Raw genomic sequence first — 21,505 nt, 5'->3', positions numbered from 1 at the left:
GAGTTTCTAGACTTTTCAGATCACTCCACATCAATTCCGGTAGATGTATCCGTATATCACACCAACAGCTTCGGAAATCTCAATTAGGATTAGTTGCCAAATTCCGTCGGATGCAACACTGAATGTAGGCATCCCTGGCATGGGGAACTCTTGAGTATTATTAATAACCCAGCCCAGCAAACACCTTGGTTGCTTCTTACTGTCGTGACCTACCCCATGCCACTGACTGAACTTCCGTCCCATGTTCAAAGCCACGACCTCCGCCCGGCACAGACCCGGCCAAGGAAACAGCTTGTCGACATTAATGGCCAGATACAATAATCAAGGCCTTCAACGATACAGCTTAAAAGACAAGGAACATAAAATCCGGAGGCGAAAAAGATCTTGGGGGTTTCAACACTCTGTTATTCTAAAAAACAGCTGGGCGTTGCCACTCTTGTTGACAATTGTATTACCTGTTATTTACGCCATTCACCCTGTTGAATCCAAGTTCTTTGGCCATTTCATCCTGTTGTCGTATAGACATGGTTCTGTAACTGATGGGATGGCATTTCCAGTAGCCCAGTATAAAAAGGGTCTATGGGACTTGGCTTTTGTTGCCTTTTACGCCAATGCTCTATTTCTCGCCCGCAAGTTTATCATGAAGAGGCTTCTGCGGCCTCTAGCGCTCAAGAATAATGTCTCGACAATGGGGAAGCAGCAGCGGTTTATGGAGCAGATGTACACGGCGTGCTACTTTGCTGTAATGGGTCCTTTTGGACTATATGTTATGAAGACCACGCCTGGACTGTGGATTTTCCAGACACATGGCATGTACGACTCGTACCCTCATCGAAGCCTTGGGCCAGCAATCAAATTCTATTACCTTTTACAAGCAGCCTATTGGGTACAGCAAAGCGTTGTACTGGTGCTTCGTCTAGAGAAGCCTCGAAAGGATCACATGGAACTTACAGTACACCACATTATCACCATTACACTCATTGCCCTCAGCTACCGGTTTCATTTCACGCACATTGGCATATCCATGTACATTACTCACGATATCAGTGACCTTTTTCTAGCAGTGAGTCATCCATCCACCGAGCGAGCGAGCTTTAAAATAAAACATACTTCTAACAATGCCTTACTACAGACTTCTAAATCACTTAATTACCTTAGCCACCGCCTCCAGACACCAGCTTTCTGCCTCTGTGTCATTGCCTGGATTTACTTGCGGCATTATACCAATTGGCGAATCCTTTATTCAGTCTTGACGGAATTTCGTACCGTTGGTCCTTTCGAGCTTGACTGGGAGGCAGAACAGTACAAATGCCAATTATCTCAGTTCATCACTTTTGGACTCTTGGCTACTCTGCAAACCCTCAACATCATATGGCTCTATTGTCTGTTGCGAAACGCCTATAGATTGCTGTTCCTGCGTATCGCCAAAGACGACCGATCTGATACAGACAAGTCAGAAATCGAGCATGGGGACTAAGTAAGTGGCGATGGAATCTTTGGATGCGAAAGGGGGTACATTGCACCAACTATATGTACATGATTTGGCAGCACGATGCTTATATTAATATGTTTTCTAATATCTCACTATCTCACTCTTCATTGCAATGGATGTTGCATCTCAAGTCTTTCTTGACTCCATCTACCATTTGTGCCGCGCCGTTAGAGCCAACACGACGCCCAGGTTGTAGTTGAGATTGCTGCCAGCCAGAACCATTTGCAACAGGCTCTGAGTCTTCTTCATCACTTTCGACATCGCTCCTGACATCTTCTGCAGCCCTTCCATCCAAGACACCAATGGCGACTTTGCAAATGAATCCGAACCAGATCATCATCAAGACTTGAAGGAGAAGGAGGTAAGCCAAGATGCTGACCCTAAAGCTATCACTGTGGCAAACTTTACCCTTGGGGTAGATCCATGGCTCAATCAAGTGCCACCAGTCGTCAGGAACAGGAAGAGGACCGTGGAGGTCATTGGCAGAGCCCATGAAACAAGACGGCTCGATTATTCGAGGAACATCTGAGTATACACTCCAACAAGTCATGAGATACAAAACATGGCGGGACACAATCCATGTTACGAAGAAAAGGAAAAAGACTAAATCGCAAAGAGTAGTAAAGCCCAGATATCTCAGGCATTTGGCAAACTGATGAATGTTAGCATTAGTTAGTTCTACATGTTTGTTAGTTAGCTGGAGGAACGAACCGGGAAAAGTATCTCAATGGCATCCATCATTACCAAGATCAAACTTCCGACTCGGGTGTGATGGTAAACGTAGCATAATAGAATGAGCGTGATAGTAATGAAATGATGTACTACATTCAACCAGTAGTCCTTTCGGCGAGCCTCAATGTTGACTGAGATGACTTGCTGTATCCAATAAGCCAGCTGAGTCAAGATGTAAAACTTGATTAACCCATCAATGTCTCTTTGCGGCCAATGGATCCACAGTTGATCCATGTCTGAGAAGTGAGGCGATTTAGCCCAAATCAACTGAAGCCCGTTAGCAATGCCAATGCCCATGTCTTGTGTGGAACGAGAGTCCAAAAAGTACCATTCCCAAGGGCCAAAATACACTGTAGTACATGAGAATCCAGCCCTGTTCCGAGAATCTGACAACCTTTCTTTCCTTCGACACTCCCATTACTCTGGCGAATGGGGCAAGGAGGTATTTCATACATCCTTCTCGAAGGCCAGCCAGAGTGAGCACCTCGAAAAGCACGAAGCATACATCGCCATCGCCAACAGAGTATAGTCCAGTAGAAGGCTGCCGATGCGAAAGAAAAAGGAATTTCGACGTATAGGGTTCTGCTTGAGGTATAGAGATGTGGATGAGTAAAATTACACCAGCCAGTAACGTGAAGCCTGTAAGTAAAGGTAGAATATTAGTCAAGGGCTTAACCACAAGGTCTTCAAAGTGAGGATGGTGAGAGTGATCTATCCAAAATTGAGAGATCGGTTGCTACAGAAAGCACAGTTTAAGTCTCTTCTTTTTTCTTTTTTACCTATTTTATGATTGAGAAGCCGCAAGATTATGGTTCGTGGTGGTGTTTGAACTGTAGTGGCCATAATGACTCGGGATTCGGGAGCGAACCACGGAAAAGACAATTGACATAAAGATTAATAAACGTCAAGAGTGCAAAGTTGTATCAATAAAGTCAAACATGATTCCCACACCCAAATTATTTCCTCCTGAGTAAGGAGAGAACGTGTTAGGGTAAGGGCAGTTAACGCGTGCGAGCGTCGGATACCCAATATGGAATTCCGAGTCCAGGCCTCAATACGAGCAAAGCAAAGCAAAACAAAACCACTAGAGCGTCACTTGTGACAAGCTTGCTACTCGCGGTGTCCCCTACCCATGCAAAGATATCTATCACTATACATTGGTTTATAATACAGACTCTAAAGCCATGATGAACTTTGAAGGCTGCCCCTCGGATGCTTCTTTCGGCCCCTTTGTCAAAGGATGTCGAGGCGATTTTGATTTCACTCTGAAATTCGAACTGATCATTTTCTTCATAGCCCCATCATGTGTGTTCACAGCGTTGACCTTTGTGCGAATCTTCGTACTTGTCTCCAAATCCCGAATCATGACGGGGAATCGGATCCCATTAAACTTGATAAAAAACGTATACTCTCCAATTCAAATCCGAGAAAATTGTTTCTCGTCTTGTGGCTAATTGTCTCTAATTTTAGATCGCCAACGTTGTCTACACTGTTTTGCGTATCACGCTCCTTATTCTGAGCCCAATAGGATCTGCCAATAATGAGCTATCCCATCTTTTCATTTCAGCTCAGGTTCTAGGACTCGTAGCCGGCATGACTACAGCAGCTCTTTCTTACTATGAGCACTGGTATTCTCGGAGGCCTTCGATGCTGCTCAGTATCTATCTTTTTTTGAGTCTTCTGCTGGATATTGCCCATGATCGGACCCTATGGCTCAATGCATACTCAACATTAGAATATGGATTTTCGTCCGTCTTCTCAGCAGCTGTTGCAATCAAAGCCTTTGCCGTCTGGCTGGAATCTCGGCCTTTGTCAAAGCTACCTTGGGGAGACAGTCACGTCAAAGAAACTCCAGATTCAACCAGTGGAGTGTACAGTCTGAGCTCTTTTATGTGGCTCAGGGGCCTGCTCCGCCTCGGATATAGAAAGGTCCTCGCCTTGAGTGATTTGCCGGCACTTCATGGGAACATGCTTGGAGTAGTGTATGACAGATTTCGTAAGTGCAGTGTCAATCACTTTACCAGGGCAGAGCAGTCGCAGGAACGTGGTAAGTATAAATTAGTCCATGCCCTAAGTACAACCTTGACCTTGCATCTACTCTTGCCTGTGTTGCCTAGGATCGCTCTAATCGGCCTTTCTCTTGCTCAAGCGTTTCTGACGCAAGCAGTTCTTCGGTACTTGGAAGAAGATCAGCCTCACAGTTACAGCTGGGGATTGATAGGAGCCACCGTCTTAATTTACGGCGGTATATCCATTTGCACTTCTCTGTACTGGTACTTCCATGAAAGACTCCTTTGTCTAGTTCGTGGCTGTCTTGCAAGCGCAATATTCCATAAGACGTTGGAGCTGAGCTTGACCAGCAACGCCAGATCAGCATCGGTAACGCTTATGAGCACCGACATAGATCGAATCCACAAGGGCTTCCTCAACTTACATGAGCTCTGGGCAAATATCGTCGAGGCAGGGCTGGCGGCGTGGTTTCTTTGGCGACAGGTCGGCATCGCATTCATAGCACCGATTGGGCTTGTATTGCTCTCCTTCCTGGGCGTCTCTATTGTGGGGAATTATGTCGGGCTCTATCAAAAAGCGTGGATGGGCAAAATACAGAACCGCGTGGCTATAACTGCCAACGTGATATCCAACATCAAACACCTCAAAGTCTCCGGGATGACTCGACCAGTTGAATCCATCATCCAAAACACTCGAGAATCTGAACTACGAGCTAGTCGTGGGACTCGCAGGCTCCAGATTGCGTCGCTCATCATCGCCTTTGCGCCCGATTTGACTGCACCGGGCATTATGCTCGCAGCCACCAAGTCGCAGGATTTCAGCTCTCATAAGGTCTATACTGCGATTGCCCTTCTCACATTGTTGACTGTGCCGCTTGGCAGTATCTTCCGCTCTGTCTCACCCTTGATGTCGGCGTTTGCATGTCTAGAGCGTATTCAAGCATTTCTTGAACTTGATACGCGGAAGGACCCTCGCCTGATTACACATTCGACGCCAGATACTTCATCGGCCTCAGGCGATGAAAAGGTCTACGCTGATCCATTGCCTATGTCTAGAAGCTCAGCAGTCAAAGTTATTCAAGCAAGCTTTGGGTGGCAGGGTAAAGAGCAGGCATGTTTAAAGAACATCAACTTGACTGTCAACTATTCTGCCTTGACTGCTATTATTGGGCCTGTTGGATCAGGAAAGTCGACGTTGTGCAAAGCCTTGCTCGGTGAAACGCCATTCTCGGCTGGCAAGGTCGTTCTGGAACGCGATGCTAGCTGTAAAGTTGGCTATTGCGATCAAACACCCTTTATACGAAACTGCAGCATCAAGGAGAACATAGTTGGCTTCTCTAAATGGAACCCAGTCCGCTATCTTGAGGTGGTTGAAGCGTCGATGCTCTCATACGACCTCAGGGAATTACCTGAGGGTGATGCAACGATAGTGGGAAGCGGAGGCATGACTTTGAGCGGTGGTCAAAAACAGCGCATCGCTATTGCTAGATCCCTCTATCTTGACACAAGGCTCCTGATATTGGATGATATTCTGAGTGGTCTTGATACTCAGACGGAACACCATCTTTTCCAACATGTTCTTAGTCCGAATGGCCTCCTGAAGAAGAGAGAAAACGCGCCAGCCATTGTCTTTTCCACTCATTCGGTCAAGTACGCCCGGTGGGCTGATCACATCTTTCTACTGAATGAAAAAGGCGAGATGATCGAGCAAGGTAGCTGGGAGGAGTTGTCAACATATCAAAGCCATTTGCAAAGCCTGTGCATTCAGGAGAAAGTACAAATGACGGATCTGAAGCAGCTCGAACCTGTGGAAAGCGAGCAGCCACTGGATGTCACTATGTCAGAGATTGAGCAAACTCGTTCCAGCCGCCGTGGTGCTGATAACCAAGAAACTATCGCTAGTGGTGCGGATAGTTCTGCACGTCAAAACGGCGATCTTGGCGTCTACCGACACTATTTTCGAGCTGTTCCTCCTGTAGCCATTATTTCCTTCGTCACGTCCTCCTTGTCCTACGGATTCCTTTACAGCTTTCCTAACATTTGGTTAAAATGGTGGCTATTAGACGCCGATTCAACCAGACCACATCATCCCAAGGCCTTTTGGAATGGTATTTATGCCATGTTCCAAATACTAGCTCTTCTCAGCGAACTGCTGACCATGTATCTGGCGCTCACCTACTTCGCTCTGATATCTGGAGCAACAGTGCACTCATCAGCATTGCGGGCCATCACACGAGCACCACTATACTTCTTTGCCAGTGTAGACCTGGGAACAATCACGAATTATTTCTCACAGGACATGACTCTGGTGGATGGCGCCCTCCCTGCCTCACTAATTCAGTTTGCTAGCGATGTAGCAGCTTCTCTTGGGATGGCCGGTAACCTGGCAGCGTCATCCCCATACCTAGCCGCCTCGTATCCTCTCTGCTTTTTCTTACTTTACTTCGTCACAAAGTACTATTTACGGACATCTCGTCAGCTTCGCCTCCTGGATCTTGAGGCCAAGAGTCCTCTTTAGTAGGTTCATGTTTGTTGTTGACTCATGTCGCACTTGATCTGACTTGAATCTCGCAGTGCACACTTCCTCGAGTTGGAGAATGGAATCGCTACTATACGTGCAGCTGACTGGACAGGAGAATATCTCGTACAAAGCCGGCTGTTGCTCGACGTCTCCCAACGCCCTGCCTATCTCTTGGCCATGGTTCAACGCTGGCTTCTATTTATTCTCAACACATTTGTTTCGTTACTGGCCCTCTTTACCGTTGCGCTTGTCACGCAGCTCAACAATCACGGAACAGGGTTCGCCGGGGCAGGCTTAATATCTCTAATGCAAATTGGCCAGTTTCTCACCAATGTCGTGAGAAGTTATGCGACTCTGGAAGTTTCAATGGGTGCGGTCAGTCGACTAAAAGCTCTGACTGAAAGCCCACATCGCGAGTGTATTGAGGGCCAGGAGGTTGTGCCACCTCAGGAATGGCCTTGCAGAGGCTCCATCAAGATTGATGGGGTTTCTGCATCCTACGAGTAAGTCTCCCACCCTCTTCCAAGTCTGGCAGTCGGTACAATTCTCACGCCCTAAACAGCAGCCAAAACGATCAAGTAAATGAAAAGTCCTTTTCACTCAGGGAATTGAATCTTCATATCGAGGCTGGTCAGAAAGTGGCCATATGTGGCCGTACAGGAAGGTGTGTATAACCATCAAGATATTTACTTGGCATGCACAATCCTGTCGATAAGAGGTCATGAACTAAGCAATCACTAACATAATGCTTCTCATATTCTAGTGGGAAATCTTCCATCATACTACTTCTTCTTCATATGCTCAGACCGCTGCGCAATACTCGAGAGGATGCTATCACCATCGATGGCATTTCCATTCAAAATGTTGATCCCCCGATCTTGCGCGAGAGAATATTCGCTGTGCCACAAGATACAATATTCCTTCCCCAAGGCTCGTCATGGCTGGAGAATATGGAGCCTTTTGCGACCAATGCTGCTGAGTGCAGGTCCGTCTTAGAGGACGTCAATCTTTGGGATGTGGTTATTGCACAAGGGGGAGATTTGACCGCGGCTCTGGACTCAGATACTCTTAGCCAAGGTCAGAGGCAGCTTTTTGGTCTCGCTCGTGCTGTCTTGAGAAAGAGAGCAAAGGCGCAATCCATGTCAGAACCAGCGCCCCAAGGTGGGCTTCTCCTACTCGATGAGCCTAGTTCTGCTGTCGATTTTGAGACAGAAGGGTTGATGCACAGGGTTATCCAACGTGAGTTCTGCGAGTACACGGTCATCATGGTTACTCACAGACTTGAATTTATCACTCAAATACACAGCGTAGGGCAGGTTAGCGTAGATACCCAGCAAGGACTTTTCGACCGGGTGCTTGTGGTTGATGCCGGGACTATAGTTGAAGATGGCCATCCAGCTCAGCTTCTGGAATCGAAAGAGGGAAAATTTAGAGCACTCTGGGAGGCGTCAAGAGTCTAAATAATATGTAGGATCGATCCATGTCGCCGGTCAGTTGGCTTCCTCCCCCCTACCTCTGTCGGCCGGTTGATTATACATGTTGATATAATGATTTGGATCCCTTGGGATATTGGCTGTTTATTGAGAAAGTTACCACACACAGCAGCGCGAAGAGTAATTTAGAGCATTAGATATAGTCGAAGGGTCTCATTGATGAGGCTGTTGAGCAGCGAGAGTCGAGCTATTTTATCCTAGCCGAGGTTTCCATGACTGCTGGGCTGGCCTTGACTCCATATAGTTGTACTTGATGTCAGAATCATGTCAGTAGTCTCTCATCAATCGAAACCGGATCTGGGTAGGGATATCCTTTGGTGAATTCATTATGGGAATTTACGTTGATCATGAAGGTAATCATCATAAAGATAACAACCTCAATGTTTTCCTCTCCATGGCGCATCCACCATGGTTCTTCCTCGATTGCCAAAAAGTTTCATTATTGAGTTTTTTATATAACAGGTTAAACAGCAGTTTGTAAATTAGGAATTTTAGGATAAGACTCTGAACAGGCCTATTATACAAGAGAGCAGGAAGAAGAAAGGTATGAAGTAGCTTCCCAGAGTATGAGGTAAAATCGTGAATCATTGGCTATGGAAGCATGCCTTAGGAAAGGCTCCCAAAGAGGCGTTGTCGAGATATCATCTTAGTCGAGCATGTGAGGATCATATCCAGCGAAGGCCTACTTCCGTCTCACAAGCCGCCTGACCCCAGTAACCCCCCTGTTGTGAAGTGTCTATGACCGCTGGGTAGGCAGATGGAAGATAGGATCGGACTCCACCACTTAACCATCCCTGACTTGAATATGCTTGCACAAAATGTCAGAACCACCCCAGAAGTTTCTCCCTTTGGTCGACTTACACAATCAACCCTTGTGTGTGGACAAGGAGCTGAAGACCAGAGGTATAGTCACGAGGGGAAACACGACGAGGATAAGAACTAAGACAAGGCGGATGACAAGCCTGATACGTTCCCACTTCCGTACCCTCCGCGGTTTTGCCTCTTCGGGCATTGTGCCGAAGGGCATTTCTAGTGGATCGACGATGACATGCACTGACTCTGGCGTAGGCTCGCGAGACAGCACAGGTGACTCGTAGGGTGGCGGAGACACATATCCGCTAGAGGGGCCTAGAGGAGTCGTTTGACTGGAAGATGATGACTGTTCTTCCTTCGACATGGCGACATGATGTATAAGTCGAGTTACGTGCAAAAAGGGGTCTGTGATGACAAAGGTGTTGAACGATGGGCAGAACAGAACAGACATGGTGGGGAGAAATGAGAGCCCACTTATGCTGAAAGTCCCAGTGGGTTGAAACAACCTTTTTCTCTTAGGGCAGAATGATAAAGCTTGATCTTGAGCACGAGAGGTAAAAGTTTGTTCAGTGCCTCATCGTGAAGCCAACTATTGCGTGACAAAAATGCGTATATGCTTTCAGGATAAACTAAGCGGGCCTTTTAACTAATGAACATCAACTCCCTTACTATAGCTCTCGTCTTTTGGCCCCAATTACCAAATCTTATAGTTCATAAGGCCGAACGTGTAAATTAGATCTGGGTTTAAAACTGATGATGTAAGAAGTGTTATTTGCAGTTGAGACTTGTGGCTGAGAGCTTATTCCGGCTGGTGGAGAGAACCTAGAGCCTAGAAGCTCAGGTAGTTAGTTTCGTCAGAACGAGCGAATGGGATGATATCTAAGATTGGGGTGAGTTCCAAGAACCAATCAAATATCATGCGTCTTCCTGAATAGGGAAGCTTCCTCGGGTTTCTTTTAGTGTCCGTTTTGGCTTGGCCAGGACGACAAAATAGACAGCCTCTCGAATACTTGGGATTTTATCCTAAATAATAAAAATACTCAGGTAAGCTTTAGGATATCTTCTGCTGAGTTTAGTGTTTACTTAGGGTAACCATTCTTCAGATGTAGCCAGCTAAGGCCAGGTCTGCCCCCGATGACCACGGAAGGCAGCAAGTGTGTTAGGCAGTAGGACTCCTTCCATTCCTTATCACACTTGACTGCCCCAACTTCCTTGACCCTGATACAATAATCACTCCTTCCATAATCCTCAGCGAATTGCCGCCAGACCGAAAAGATGCCTTAAGATACCTTAGGTACCTACTACTTAAAGTTGGTACCCTTCTTGGCTTCTACTTTCTTCATCCCCATCTTCTTTTACATTGGACAACATCATTTCTTTTATTATCAGACAACAGACATACCACGGGCACTCATCATGCGTCAAATCAAATATGCCACCGGGATACCTCAGATCTACAATACAACCATCATCATTGGAGCTTGTAGAGTGATTCCTCGCGATGATGAAGGCAGTGGCTTTGATACGGACCAATTTTGGTGGAATGATGCCCGCATGGACCAGAAACGCCTCGCCCAACTCGGTCGCCATCAAACATGGCTCAGTCCCCAGAGGGCCGACGGTTTTGTCTATACCTACTCAAGCGAGATGATAGGCAGAATACTTCTGCATATCCGAGAGGCATGTGATAAAGCAAAGGAAACATCTCTACCCACCGAGATCCTCATTGTCCTCTACGGCCTTGGAAACCCTGCAATCGGCTGCCATATGGATTGCACCAAGGACTTCCTAGCCCCTGGTGCAATTATCACTCCTACGATGATTCTTAACGAACTGCCGCCTGGCCGAGATGTGACTTTAGCCATGCGCATATTTTCTACAATTCCCGGGGTCCATGTCTACTCGTTGCTAGGACCACAGCTTGATGAACACACGAGGGCTTTTGAAGATGTCCACAAAACAGCCGCCGCGGACGGAACATTGATCAAGCAAGCTTTTAACGAAGGAGACGTCATGGATTACCGGATTTCCAAGGAAGAAGAAATACTGGGAAAACACCATCACTACGAGCTTGCGCTCTGGCTCCGACAAGGTCCCAAGGACACAGATGGTACCACGGTAGTCAAGGACAGAATACTACAATTCATGGACCCGTATCCTGGGGAGACAGCGTTGCAGTGTCGGGCCAGGGTAGGCTTGTTGGCAACGATAGTGAACTTTCGGCTGTCAATGGCAATCTTGACGGACAACATGGTTGCCAAATTCGAGCTCAAACGCCCTCTGGACCAGACTTGCCTCGAGTGGGAGATGCCTCGGTGGTTCGAACTCCGGGCTAATCTCACACGCTCACGCTCGAATGAATGGTACGAATTATTCAAGGAAGAGGAGGAAATCGAGACCGGGGCCGGATTGTTGTGGAGTAGATACACACGATTCCGCCTTTATCTACGTGCAGCTCACTTCGAAACATACTTAGCTGAAGAGATTATACATACACCAGAAAACATCGAGAGGGCCTTAGCTGACATCGAGGATTTTTTCGATTACATACTGCACCAGGTCGAGGAATCGGCCAGCGCCTGCAAAGCAATTGTTGAAAAGACGAAAGAGGAGTACGGAAATGAGTCACTGTCGGAAATAGGTCAAGATCCAAGCTGTCTTGAGGGCTTGAAAAGTACGTGGCAAGAGCTTTTCGGAATGACGTATGATCAATGTCTACTGGTCTACCCTCGGGAGTAATAATAAGAGAGAGAGCAGAGAGCAGACATAGGATGCCTACCTAGTTAGGTAGTTATAACAAGCAATGCGATTATTCGGGACCCCCTTCCACCAACAACAAAAACATAACAGTGACCTAGTCTAAATATCTACTGGATTTACCTAAGTAACACTGAATTATAATAAATCATCTTAAATAATACGTAACTTACCTAAATCTATTAATTCCTTAGGATAGAAGATGAAAGTCTTGCCCCCCCCCCCCAAAAGGTGAGGAAAACAGCAGAACGGCTTACATCGAAATTCGCTGCTCTGCCATCAAAGCCTATTCCCTGTAGTTCCTCACCCTAGCCTCCCCTAGAATCGTATGTCACTCTATGTAACCAGAAAGGAGGGCAGATGTGCAATTCGTGTCACTTACTACTGCAGCACAGCCTCGAGGCAAAGGGCCCCCAAAGAAGAATACGGCTCTGATGAAAGCCTGGAGGATACAGAAAGAGAAAGTCGATTGGTAGCTCAATCAACAGTACGGAGTAGTGCAGCCTTACTGTTATCATACAAATATGATCTATTGTGTCCCGAGGTCTAGGTATTTCTTACATCCTTTACACCCCGATTTCGTCTATCGGTTTTGTCCCTTACAACACTTCTCTGCTGGATCCCTTCCAATGTCGACCGAAGTAATTGTCACCATCGTCTATTCCACTCTTGGCTTGGTCGTGTCGTGTGTTGGACTGTTCTTTGCGTATAAGTTGTATCAGTCCAAGAAGTGGCCTCGTGTGAGGAAGGCTTTCAGTTGGATGAATCCGTTCTAAGGTTCCTCATGTGTCGTTGCAGGTTGGTCATGGTCCATTCGAGTGCAATAAACTCCTCCGAGAGCTGACTCATAGTGACAGTTGTATCATATTGGTTGATGAGTGTATGTGAGCCGAGTGAGAAAGCCTCGTCTGGTGAGGGGCAGTGGCTTGGGAACACCAGTTGTGTCGTATGCACCGCGGCCCATGTTGAAGCATTGAAAAGCAGCGCATTCTCAAATCGTATCGCATTCTTGATTAAAAGATTATGATACACGCTCAGCATGTGCAAGCACTCGAGAGTGGTTCGGTTTAATACATTGTTGACTTGTTGCAGGTGGTAGCTGGAGGTCATCACAACTCATCAATGTCCTCTGTGAATCTGGGTGGGACAACGCACTGGAGGACAAACAAGTCAGGCTCAACTCATGAAAAAGTGTTGAAATATGAATGCGAACCTAGGGGGGATATGAGATGTCCTTGGAATTATGAAAAGCATTGCGGTTGTTTCGACGTCACTCGGGGGGATGGGTTTTCGATGTAGTGCTAGGTAAGCGAACCAGGCACTTAGACAAGAGATGATCAGTCCAGGTATCGTGCTGACAAGGTTGACTACAGCATCTGTTGATAATTGAACCATACTGAAAAACAGACTGTGAAGCCGAAGGATATTGAAGTTGATTGGAGTAAGAGTGTAAGATTTGCAGGATGGTTTTCATATACATCTCGAGGCACAGATATGGGCCCTCGTCTTATATATTTAGTATATAGGGAGAAAAAAGGGTCCTGGGGACGGATAAAATTTGGTTGGGGCTATCAACCGGCCGCAGTGTGAACATGAGGTGTTGATTGGTTGATTGCAAGAATGATTGACTGTGATTGAGGCTGTACATGGGGAACTCGCGCGAGTTCTTGCACACCCCGATTTTGATATACATATACGCTGAAGAAATTATCCTGACACAAACTGATCCCAAAAGCACGACGACTGATATTCATTTATATTGTCACGCTGCTAATGGGCCTGGGCGCTGCAAGTTGTTTTGCAGGTCAACTCGTGCTGGTGGTAGGACTTCAATCCGTCTGTACCCTTCTCCGGTAATATTTCGGTGGATCGCAGGTGGCAGCTGGGGTAGATTTTCGCTTAGAAGTAAGATCTCGGTTGAGGTTTCATGGAAGGATTGCATCTGAATTCTGTGGATGAATTAGATGCAGAAAACCTGGCAAACAAGAACAGTGCTCATACTTTGACTGAGTTGCATCGACGTGTCTAATGATAAACTCGATAGTAGCGGTCTCAATGTCGTTACGGGCCACATGCCGGCGCTGAAGGGCAAGGTATGCGAACCAAGCACTTAGACATGATACCAATAGACCTGGAATTGTACTAAGGATAGTCACAATTTCTTCAGTTGAAAGACTGTTCATGTTCGAGATAGATGTGTGGTTCAAAGACTTCCCATGGAGAGTAAGTTCGACAACTAACTCAAGTCCTCTTATAGATTGGCGAGGCGCGCATTGTCCAGAGGGACCCATAGATAAAAAGAGCCAGCAATGTCCATACAAGTGCTCTAAAGTGCAAGTGCTCTAAAGTGCAAGTCCTTGGTGTGTAGATGCACAGCTCGGATGAGGCGGGGAAGTGGTATGTCCCTGAGAAGGGAGGTGAGAAACAGTATAAGGCGCCCGCGTTAGAGAGAGCCACTGCGTATGCGTACGCATGCATCTCTCAGCCGCAGATCTACGAGCCTGAGTTGCTGCCCTCCAACATGAGGATTATTCTCTGATACCTACGGTACGCGCACTGTACATCACTGTGCCACAGGGTGTACACGACTACCCACCCAGTGAAGAGAAAGAATTTACAGAACAACGTATAACAAGATTTCAATTGAAATGTGTCGTGACTTTTGCGTCCTGACTGGGAAATGTGTATAAGGGGTTGTGCTGTACAGTGCTAAGTTATACTACATACTCCCACAATCATTATCCCCCCTGTCGCCGGCATATTTTCTCATTGCTCAGGAGTCCCTAGGTAAGGTACCTACCTACCTAGGCTTGGTAGGTAGCTTGGTTCTCTCTGTATAAACGAAAGTGGAGAACCTGGGGCGTGGGCCATTAACGCGTCCAACGTCACCACTTAAGCGCGTCATGTCGCGCAGCCAACTTGAGCCCCACAGTCTCAGTCTCGTCTCAGTTCCCGTAAAGAGGTTGATCTATCTCACCTCATCCTCTATTTACATCCATTGTAACATTACTCTAATTGTTTCGATTCCCGTTTATACACTCAAAAATCTATCCTTCTAATAATCGAAATGGCCCACAAGCGCAAGCGATCCGTCTCTGAGTTCTGTGCCTCTCCCTCATCAGTCTCATCCTTCGACTCTCCTCCTCGACTCGGCAACTCCATTACCAATCCTTTCGCGATCATGGCATCGACGCCCATTCACCTTCACAGTCGAACCATGAAGCGATTTCGCGATAATCGACCTTCAGAAGAGACAATTCATCGTAAGTTTTGATATATAAAGCCTGCACTGTATATATGCTAATTGAGTTAGAACGTACTCTCAACATGCTGTACTCTGCGCAGAGCCAGCATCAACACATTGGACTTCCATCTGAGAACATACAAACACCACCTCAACCTACTCAACCTGAATCAAACCAACAATCTCTCCACCGGTTCTGGAACATCTCTTCGGCGCCTTCAGCTCCGACAACCAACCTAAGCCAAACACAACTCACCCCCTCGAACTGCGACGATTGCGGTGCTAGTCTCAACAGTGGTGATGATGGCATGGATATCGATGGTATCGACAACGGGGATCACTCGTGCGGTGCTTGTGGTAAGCATGTTTGCTTCAGCTGCTCTGTGAGCAACCTTGGCGAACAGCGACGCTGTCTGCAGTGCGCTGGTCCAAACGATCGACCTTCACGTGCAACATGGAATAAAGTCACTGCATCAATGTTTTGATTGGATATTGTATGGATTTGGGTAATGGAAGAAGGATTAGCGATACTTTGGGTTATTTTAACGGCGTTCAGTTGGGACAGCATAAAAGGGGGAATACCATTTGCACCATTGCTTCGAATAGCATCATCGGTAGGGTTTGTGCAACACGTTTTTATGTAGGTAGTTAGCATCACACGTTTTCGTGTAACATTTGACGACAAATACATGTCAAAATCACATAATGAAACATCATGAAGCCAAAGCACGTAACAGTGATCTTATTAAAAATGAGTATGACAAATCGAGTCTATAAAGCAAGCGCAACCACACGATACGGATGTGAACATCTAACCACGTCGGCGAGTGGTAGGGCTCTTCTTGGGAGTAGCAGTGGTAGAGGAAGAGGGTGTCAGAACAGCAGGCTTGGCTGCAATAGGGGCAGCAGGTTGCTTGCCCTTGGCCTTCTCAGAGGGAGCGTTCCAGTAGAAGATCATCTGGAGAGCAAGGATGGCGTTGAGGATGAAGCCGGAGACGAATCCGTAGAGGATGAGCTTGTCGTCAACTTCCTGGAGGGTTGTGAAGATTCGAGACAAAGAACCGGCCAGGTAGTTAAAGACCTAACTTATTGTTAGCAACTATGAACTCGAAAGGGAAATAGAATCGGCTTACAGCGAAAGCACTGAGCTGACCGGTGCCACCCTGCTGGAAGATGGTGAGGATCTGAGGCAGCTTGCTGGAAACGCTCAGAACACCAGCACCAGCTTGGAGGTAGCTCAGAGTCTGCGCATCCACAACATTCTCAGCAAACAGCGTAGCAACAGTTCCAGCAAGGGCAGCGACAAACACAGCAGCCAGACTAGCACGGCCACTGTAGTTCAGAACAAGCACCGAGATAATAACGTTCTGTCCCACGATCAAGGCAGTCTCGCCATAGGTGCTGAAAGGAAAGCCATTTCGGAAGTTGTAGGCGAGCGAGATGATGTACGACGCCGTCTCGAGAAGGTATGAGAGGAAAGATACACCCTCAGCGGACTTGGAGTTGATGAGCTTCAGGATCTGGGGAACCTTGACGATGGACGAAGCAGCGATGATACCGATGCCGAGAGCCTTGGAGACGGCAAACTTGATGCATTCGGCATCCTCTATATTAACGTCGAGAAGGAGAGATTTGTAGCAGGTCTCGCCGATGATGGAAACGCCCAAGTCGCGAATCGGCGCGGGGAGGTTATGCGTGACGGGGGTGATGGCTGATTTGAGGGCGTCCATGGTGGTCTGATTCTGTATTACCAAGAATAAGGTAGAAGAGAAGTTGATCAAAGCTCAGCGATTATACAAAGAAGTATTTCAGAAGGAGTGTGGAAGAAGTAGACAAAGACGTCACAAAGCTCGGAATTGCTTGTCTCAACTTTCAGAAGAAGAGGCCAACGAAACAGTACGTGATGAAATTGGAGATGACCGTTGCCTCATTGGAGTTAGTGGAGTCAACCCTGGTTCTGCCCTACGACAAAGTGGCTTACCCTACATCAGCGACTCAACCGCCTCTGCTCCGCGTTTTCGGATCAGACTTGCTTGGTTGGGCTGTCAATTAAAAATGGTCCCCTGTCCTCGAGTAAACAATGACATCAGTGCCATGTTGTTTCACAAAGATGCTTGTTCATTCTCACGTTGTACATACCGTCCGTCCCGTCTACAAAAATATCCGAATAAAGTGATCTATCAGCCTCAAATGACGCTGAGGGAACATGTAAGAATCTTCGAGATTATTCAGCCCGTGCCAAATCATCTCACAGATCTCGGTGGGGGTTCAGCACACACTGTTTCTGCGACACAAGCAAAAAGTACAGTACAGTAAGCTCAGCCTCAAGAGGGAACCAACCAGGTTTTGAAAACAGCTATTTTCGTGTTATGGGCTTAGATTGCCTTACACAGCCGTAGACCGTTGCGAAAAATGAAAAGTTGTTGGACTTTTGTACTGCCTGCTCCTCGTGGGAGGGATCACCCGGGGCGCCTACAACAGTGATGCACGTGTCAGGCCACGAGGGGCCGGCAGCGAAGGGTTGCTGCTATGTGATATGATGTCTGTTTGCGTTATGATATGTCAGTTCATGATGCGTTGTGTTTGTTTGTCGGAAGTACATAACGCTGTTATTGTATATTCCGATGGGGGACGGGATAGTTATAAACACCGCAGAGATGATTAACAAGACAAAGAAAGGGCAGTGTAACAAAGAGATTGAAGAAACAAAAGGATCAACATGCAAATAGCTTGTGTAATAGGTAGCTTCGGATGATACAAGAGTCAGCTGCTTGTTGTGCTATACTGCACAGAGTACTAGGTATCTGCTAGTGAGCAACCTTTTGTCAGCCACCCGCAGTCTCCCAGGCACATCCATGTAAGAGACCAGTCAAATCATGGGACCAACTCTTTTCCTCTCACTTCTCACTCTCACAAGCAGCAGCAGCAGTAGCAAGCGTCTTTTTTTCTTGTCTTTCTCTTCTTGTCTCTTTGTGCCTTGTTTATCATTGCCTTGTTCCTGTCTGTGCTCGTGCTCTTTTTTTCCCTCTCTTCCCCTTGAATCCCTACCTACCTAAATACAAAGGATCCTCGTCTTTCTGCCCACTTCTTCGCCAAGTCTACCCCGGTCAACCCTGCCTGGCATTGCCTTGCCTTGCCCTGCCTTACCTTACCTTTTGACTCAGGTAGTTTAGGTTGTCATTGTCATTTCATTCATCAGCTGGGCTCCATCTCATATAAGGTATTGGATCCCAACCCGAACCTGAACCTGAACGGGACTTGATCGGGTCTGTGCTACTGTGCACTTTTGCGACTTTTTATCGTCGTCTTATCTTTTTATTTCCCTCCGTTGTTTCTCAAAGAGTCTTGTCGAATGCACCATCGTCCTCGTTTACGGCATCATTACATCTTGTCCGTCTTGGATATCGATATCGATCCGCTGACCGCCATCCACGTTTCCCCGCCATCTGCCCTGGATGTGAGCGCGCCTTCATCGTGATCTTTTTCTCGACAACCTCTCTTCTCACCTTGATCTTTAACCTCACTATTTACCTCTTATTCTTCAACTATGGTGGCCCCTCCAAAGACAGAAGCCCCGCCGGGCGCAACATCGTCAACCCCGCCGCCTCCGGCTATTGAGTATTCGTATATGTATGAGAAGGATAAAAGCCCGTCAAAGCTATTAGATGCTCTATTAAGAGCTATTAGTCGTCATATTGTATGCGCGTACCCTTTCTTTAACCATTTGGTTGCAAAAATTGTCAATATTCCAACGATCGCATACTGACCACCTTACGTCATAATAGATACTCGAGATAGGCGATAAAACCGTTTGTCACCTTACCCCAGAAAAGCTTGCCGCCTTCTATAAGGCTGTTGGAGGCGATTATGACTGTAAGTTCCATGGCGGCTTTGTGCGACATATTCCTAACGTCTAAAGCTCTATTTGAAATGCCACACGAGTCCATCTCATACATCTGGCAAGTTACTGGATGTCAACACACACTACAGCCAACCGACGACGATTTCGCACCACCTTCAATACCCGCCCTTACCGCTCGAGGCTTCTCACGATGGGAATCTCTCGAGATCCTTCTCGGTCCCGAGGAACACGTTCCTTTCTTACAGTTCGCCGTCAAGAACTGGCAGCTAAAACATCCCGAGACAGGCGCAGACTTTCCAGCCGACCTACCTCCAACAGTATTCCCAACCCAAGCCGACGCCGAGGTGGATCGATGGCACAAGTCGTGCGCCGAGAAGTTACGAAAAGAAGCAAACGCTCGAGAGAGGGAGGCATACAGAGAGGCACGAGATCCCACGGGGCCTGGTGAACCCCCTGAAGGTCCAGAGCCCAAGTTCGCCTACTCCCACGTGAGAGGGAGTGCTTTTGCTGGAACCCGAGCCAGGCCTGAGCGACCGTTGTACAATCATGTGCCGGGCAGACATGCAGGAGGGCGACCAACCAGACCTTCACCTGAGAGGTACAACAGCCGCTCTGACGAACATGCCCGACGACGAAGCTTCTCCGATTATAATCAGCAACCTTCGCCGGACGTACCACTACATGCACCGCATGCGCCCCCGGGTTCTTATCTAGACCCTCATGCGAAGCGGCCCGCGCCGCCTCGTCGACACAGTCAGCCCAGGCACTACTCTTCAGACTCTAGTGATGATGAGCCGGTTCCTCCTCGTGCAAAGAGAAGACCTGAAGCAAGCCCGCCTTCACCGACGACTCGTCGATATTCACCAACGAACGATCGCCCGCCTCCTGTTGCTAGCAACCCACCCCCAACATTCCGACCTCACCGCGCAGATGGGAGAGCTTCAGACGATTCCACCCGCCGAAGATCAACGCACAGCCCCAGCCTACGAGAAAAGCTGACCGAGAAAGTCTCAAACATTCTCCCCAACGGACTCAGCAGCAACCCAGATCGCACCAGAAACCCGCCTAGAGCCCCATCCTACAACACCGACTCGTCCCGCGGACGCCGAAGCCGAGACCGACTTCCTCCATCTCGCCTCAGCAGAAGCTACTCCGACATATCAGGAGCTTCTTCAGAAGCCGAGTCCAGCGACGAAGATCTCAAGCGATCTAGGCGGATACGCGAAGAGCGAGATAGAGAAAGGGAACGAGACCGCGAGCGAGAACGCAGGGGTCGACAGCGGGAACTTGACCGGGAAAGGGAAGAAGAAAGACGTGATCGGTACCTGCGCCGACCGGACATGGAGAGACGGACTAGCAGCCATGCGGATGCGGAGCGAAGACGCGACTATCCCGGATGGGATCCGCGATCTGAGAGGAAGAGATGGGAGAAGCGCATGCCGCCTGATGAGCGGGGGACCAGTCCCCTTGGGGTGTCTGGGAGACGGTATGCTGAGCCGGCGTACCCTTGATCTGGGGTATGGATTTAATACCGAGATTGGTATGCATGGATGTCAAGTGTTGAGCACTGAGAGCGATATTGAGCATTTTGGGATTTCATATGGATCTATCTTGGATATAACGAGATATAGGGTTTGCAGAATATGGCGTCTGGATAGACTGAGGGAGATAATGACTATGAATACATATACTCCACAGAGCAATGAGCATTTATTCCTATCAACTTCCTTTACTCTCACTTTCTTGACATCTAGTCCTACAACAGTCGTTCTCTTCAGCATCACCAAAACAGCCTCTCCTCCACTGAGCAACCCCACGGTTACGCCATGGCTCCATTAAAGTGCCGCGATCACGGTAGCTAAGCCGGTCCAGAGCGGGCTTCTCCCGGGGTTATAAGCTACAGGGGTTCCTCACAGTCTGGCCCCTCACCAAGCCTCAACCAAAATTCCAAAACCCCTCTCACTAGGCGAGCCAACGAGAAATGTCGAATTGCCATCAGGGGTCTCGTAGCAGGCCAAGATTCCTTCTTCAACAAAATGAATGCCGTTGTTCACGGGTAGCGGGCCGAGAGATGGAGCCTCAACTTTACAGCTTTATAACAGTGCTCGAGAGACATAAAACCGTAGGGTGTAGGCTGGTATTATGATCTACGTTCAACAGTCAAGGCTGTTGAGCTACATCATATGGTTCCATTTCTCATCTGCATCCCTTCCCCCGTCGTAGATGATCATCGCCAGGTTCTAGTGGATCTCGGTACGCGGTTTAGGACGGTATTCCATGGTAATTCAACAGTCTAGAAAAGCTCCCGAAAGCCGAGACTACCGGGGCATTCATCATCCCCAAGAGTTGAGAGCTGTAGCATTGGATGTTTTGTATCTGTATGTAATTGCCTGTGTTTAGGACCGGAGACTGACCGAGGTCGGCCGTGGGGGGGCCATGAGTGAGTGAGGCGTAGCTATAGCCTAGAGCTCACCAACAAGAGCCGGCCCATTCATAATGTTAGAGTTTTGAGCTCTTTCGATTTAGTCCATGGTGTTGTACACAGCTACTGTACTGTACACATCTTGTCTTGGTTTAGTGCC

General features: G+C 47.7%; 9 protein-coding genes across 12 annotated transcripts; 5 read left to right on the top strand and 4 right to left on the bottom strand.

Moving 5' to 3' along the window:
• The first annotated feature begins 208 nt into the window (after positions 1-208).
• FVEG_00327 (hypothetical protein) lies at positions 209-1,844 on the top strand. The gene is made up of 2 exons (XM_018886765.1): positions 209-1,063; positions 1,133-1,844. Exons 1-2 carry the CDS (start codon positions 242-244, stop codon positions 1,475-1,477), a joined length of 1,167 nt encoding a protein of 388 aa, XP_018742401.1. The 5' UTR covers positions 209-241; the 3' UTR covers positions 1,478-1,844.
• FVEG_00328 (hypothetical protein) lies at positions 1,541-3,147 on the bottom strand. 2 transcript variants are annotated; one of them, XM_018886766.1, is made up of 4 exons: positions 3,004-3,147; positions 2,553-2,863; positions 2,204-2,491; positions 1,541-2,144 (listed from the first exon to the last, which is right to left on the bottom strand). In XM_018886766.1, the coding sequence occupies exons 1-4, from the start codon at positions 3,065-3,067 to the stop codon at positions 1,590-1,592; spliced, it is 1,218 nt and encodes a 405-aa protein (XP_018742402.1). In that variant the 5' UTR covers positions 3,068-3,147; the 3' UTR covers positions 1,541-1,589. The 2 variants fall into 2 exon arrangements, with proteins under 2 accessions (XP_018742402.1, XP_018742403.1); XM_018886767.1 differs by having other exon boundaries at positions 2,553-3,147.
• A 670-nt stretch (positions 3,148-3,817) lies between these two features.
• FVEG_00329 (hypothetical protein) lies at positions 3,818-8,280 on the top strand (the record flags this gene model as incomplete). Its single annotated transcript, XM_018886768.1, has 5 exons — positions 3,818-4,271; positions 4,392-6,750; positions 6,808-7,257; positions 7,317-7,418; positions 7,518-8,280. 5 exons carry the CDS (start codon positions 3,818-3,820, stop codon positions 8,212-8,214), a joined length of 4,062 nt encoding a protein of 1,353 aa, XP_018742404.1. The 3' UTR covers positions 8,215-8,280.
• Positions 8,281-9,156: 876 nt separating this feature from the next.
• On the bottom strand, positions 9,157-9,511 carry FVEG_14637 (hypothetical protein; the record flags this gene model as incomplete). Its single annotated transcript, XM_018903585.1, has 2 exons — positions 9,157-9,186; positions 9,233-9,511. The coding sequence occupies 2 exons, from the start codon at positions 9,509-9,511 to the stop codon at positions 9,157-9,159; spliced, it is 309 nt and encodes a 102-aa protein (XP_018742405.1).
• Positions 9,512-10,476: 965 nt separating this feature from the next.
• On the top strand, positions 10,477-11,799 carry FVEG_00330 (hypothetical protein; the record flags this gene model as incomplete). Its single annotated transcript, XM_018886769.1, has 1 exon — positions 10,477-11,799. One exon carries the CDS (start codon positions 10,477-10,479, stop codon positions 11,797-11,799), a length of 1,323 nt encoding a protein of 440 aa, XP_018742406.1.
• Positions 11,800-12,082: 283 nt separating this feature from the next.
• Positions 12,083-13,379, bottom strand: FVEG_14638 (hypothetical protein). Its single transcript, XM_018903586.1, has 3 exons — positions 13,031-13,379; positions 12,200-12,971; positions 12,083-12,135 (listed from the first exon to the last, which is right to left on the bottom strand). The coding sequence occupies exon 2, from the start codon at positions 12,925-12,927 to the stop codon at positions 12,571-12,573; it is 357 nt and encodes a 118-aa protein (XP_018742407.1). The 5' UTR covers positions 12,928-12,971; positions 13,031-13,379; the 3' UTR covers positions 12,083-12,135; positions 12,200-12,570.
• A 1,379-nt stretch (positions 13,380-14,758) lies between these two features.
• Positions 14,759-15,788, top strand: FVEG_00331 (hypothetical protein). The gene is made up of 2 exons (XM_018886770.1): positions 14,759-15,080; positions 15,131-15,788. The coding sequence occupies exons 1-2, from the start codon at positions 14,885-14,887 to the stop codon at positions 15,544-15,546; spliced, it is 612 nt and encodes a 203-aa protein (XP_018742408.1). The 5' UTR covers positions 14,759-14,884; the 3' UTR covers positions 15,547-15,788.
• Positions 15,778-18,262, bottom strand: FVEG_00332 (mannose-P-dolichol utilization defect 1). 3 transcript variants are annotated; one of them, XM_018886773.1, is made up of 5 exons: positions 17,662-17,781; positions 17,201-17,604; positions 17,043-17,124; positions 16,195-16,987; positions 15,778-16,142 (listed from the first exon to the last, which is right to left on the bottom strand). In XM_018886773.1, exons 4-5 carry the CDS (start codon positions 16,789-16,791, stop codon positions 15,873-15,875), a joined length of 867 nt encoding a protein of 288 aa, XP_018742411.1. In that variant the 5' UTR covers positions 16,792-16,987; positions 17,043-17,124; positions 17,201-17,604; positions 17,662-17,781; the 3' UTR covers positions 15,778-15,872. The 3 variants fall into 3 exon arrangements, with proteins under 3 accessions (XP_018742411.1, XP_018742410.1, XP_018742409.1); XM_018886772.1 differs by having other exon boundaries at positions 16,195-17,124; XM_018886771.1 differs by having other exon boundaries at positions 17,043-18,262.
• Positions 18,263-18,608: 346 nt separating this feature from the next.
• Positions 18,609-20,434, top strand: FVEG_00333 (hypothetical protein; the record flags this gene model as incomplete). The annotated part of the gene is made up of 3 exons (XM_018886774.1): positions 18,609-18,758; positions 18,847-18,934; positions 18,981-20,434. The coding sequence occupies 3 exons, from the start codon at positions 18,609-18,611 to the stop codon at positions 20,432-20,434; spliced, it is 1,692 nt and encodes a 563-aa protein (XP_018742412.1).
• Positions 20,435-21,505: the final 1,071 nt, after the last annotated feature.

Source organism: Fusarium verticillioides, chromosome 1 (assembly GCF_000149555.1).
Source record: "Fusarium verticillioides 7600 chromosome 1, whole genome shotgun sequence".
NCBI classification, from domain to species: Eukaryota; Fungi; Ascomycota; class Sordariomycetes; order Hypocreales; family Nectriaceae; genus Fusarium; species Fusarium verticillioides.
This window is presented reverse-complemented; position numbering and strand designations above follow the sequence as displayed.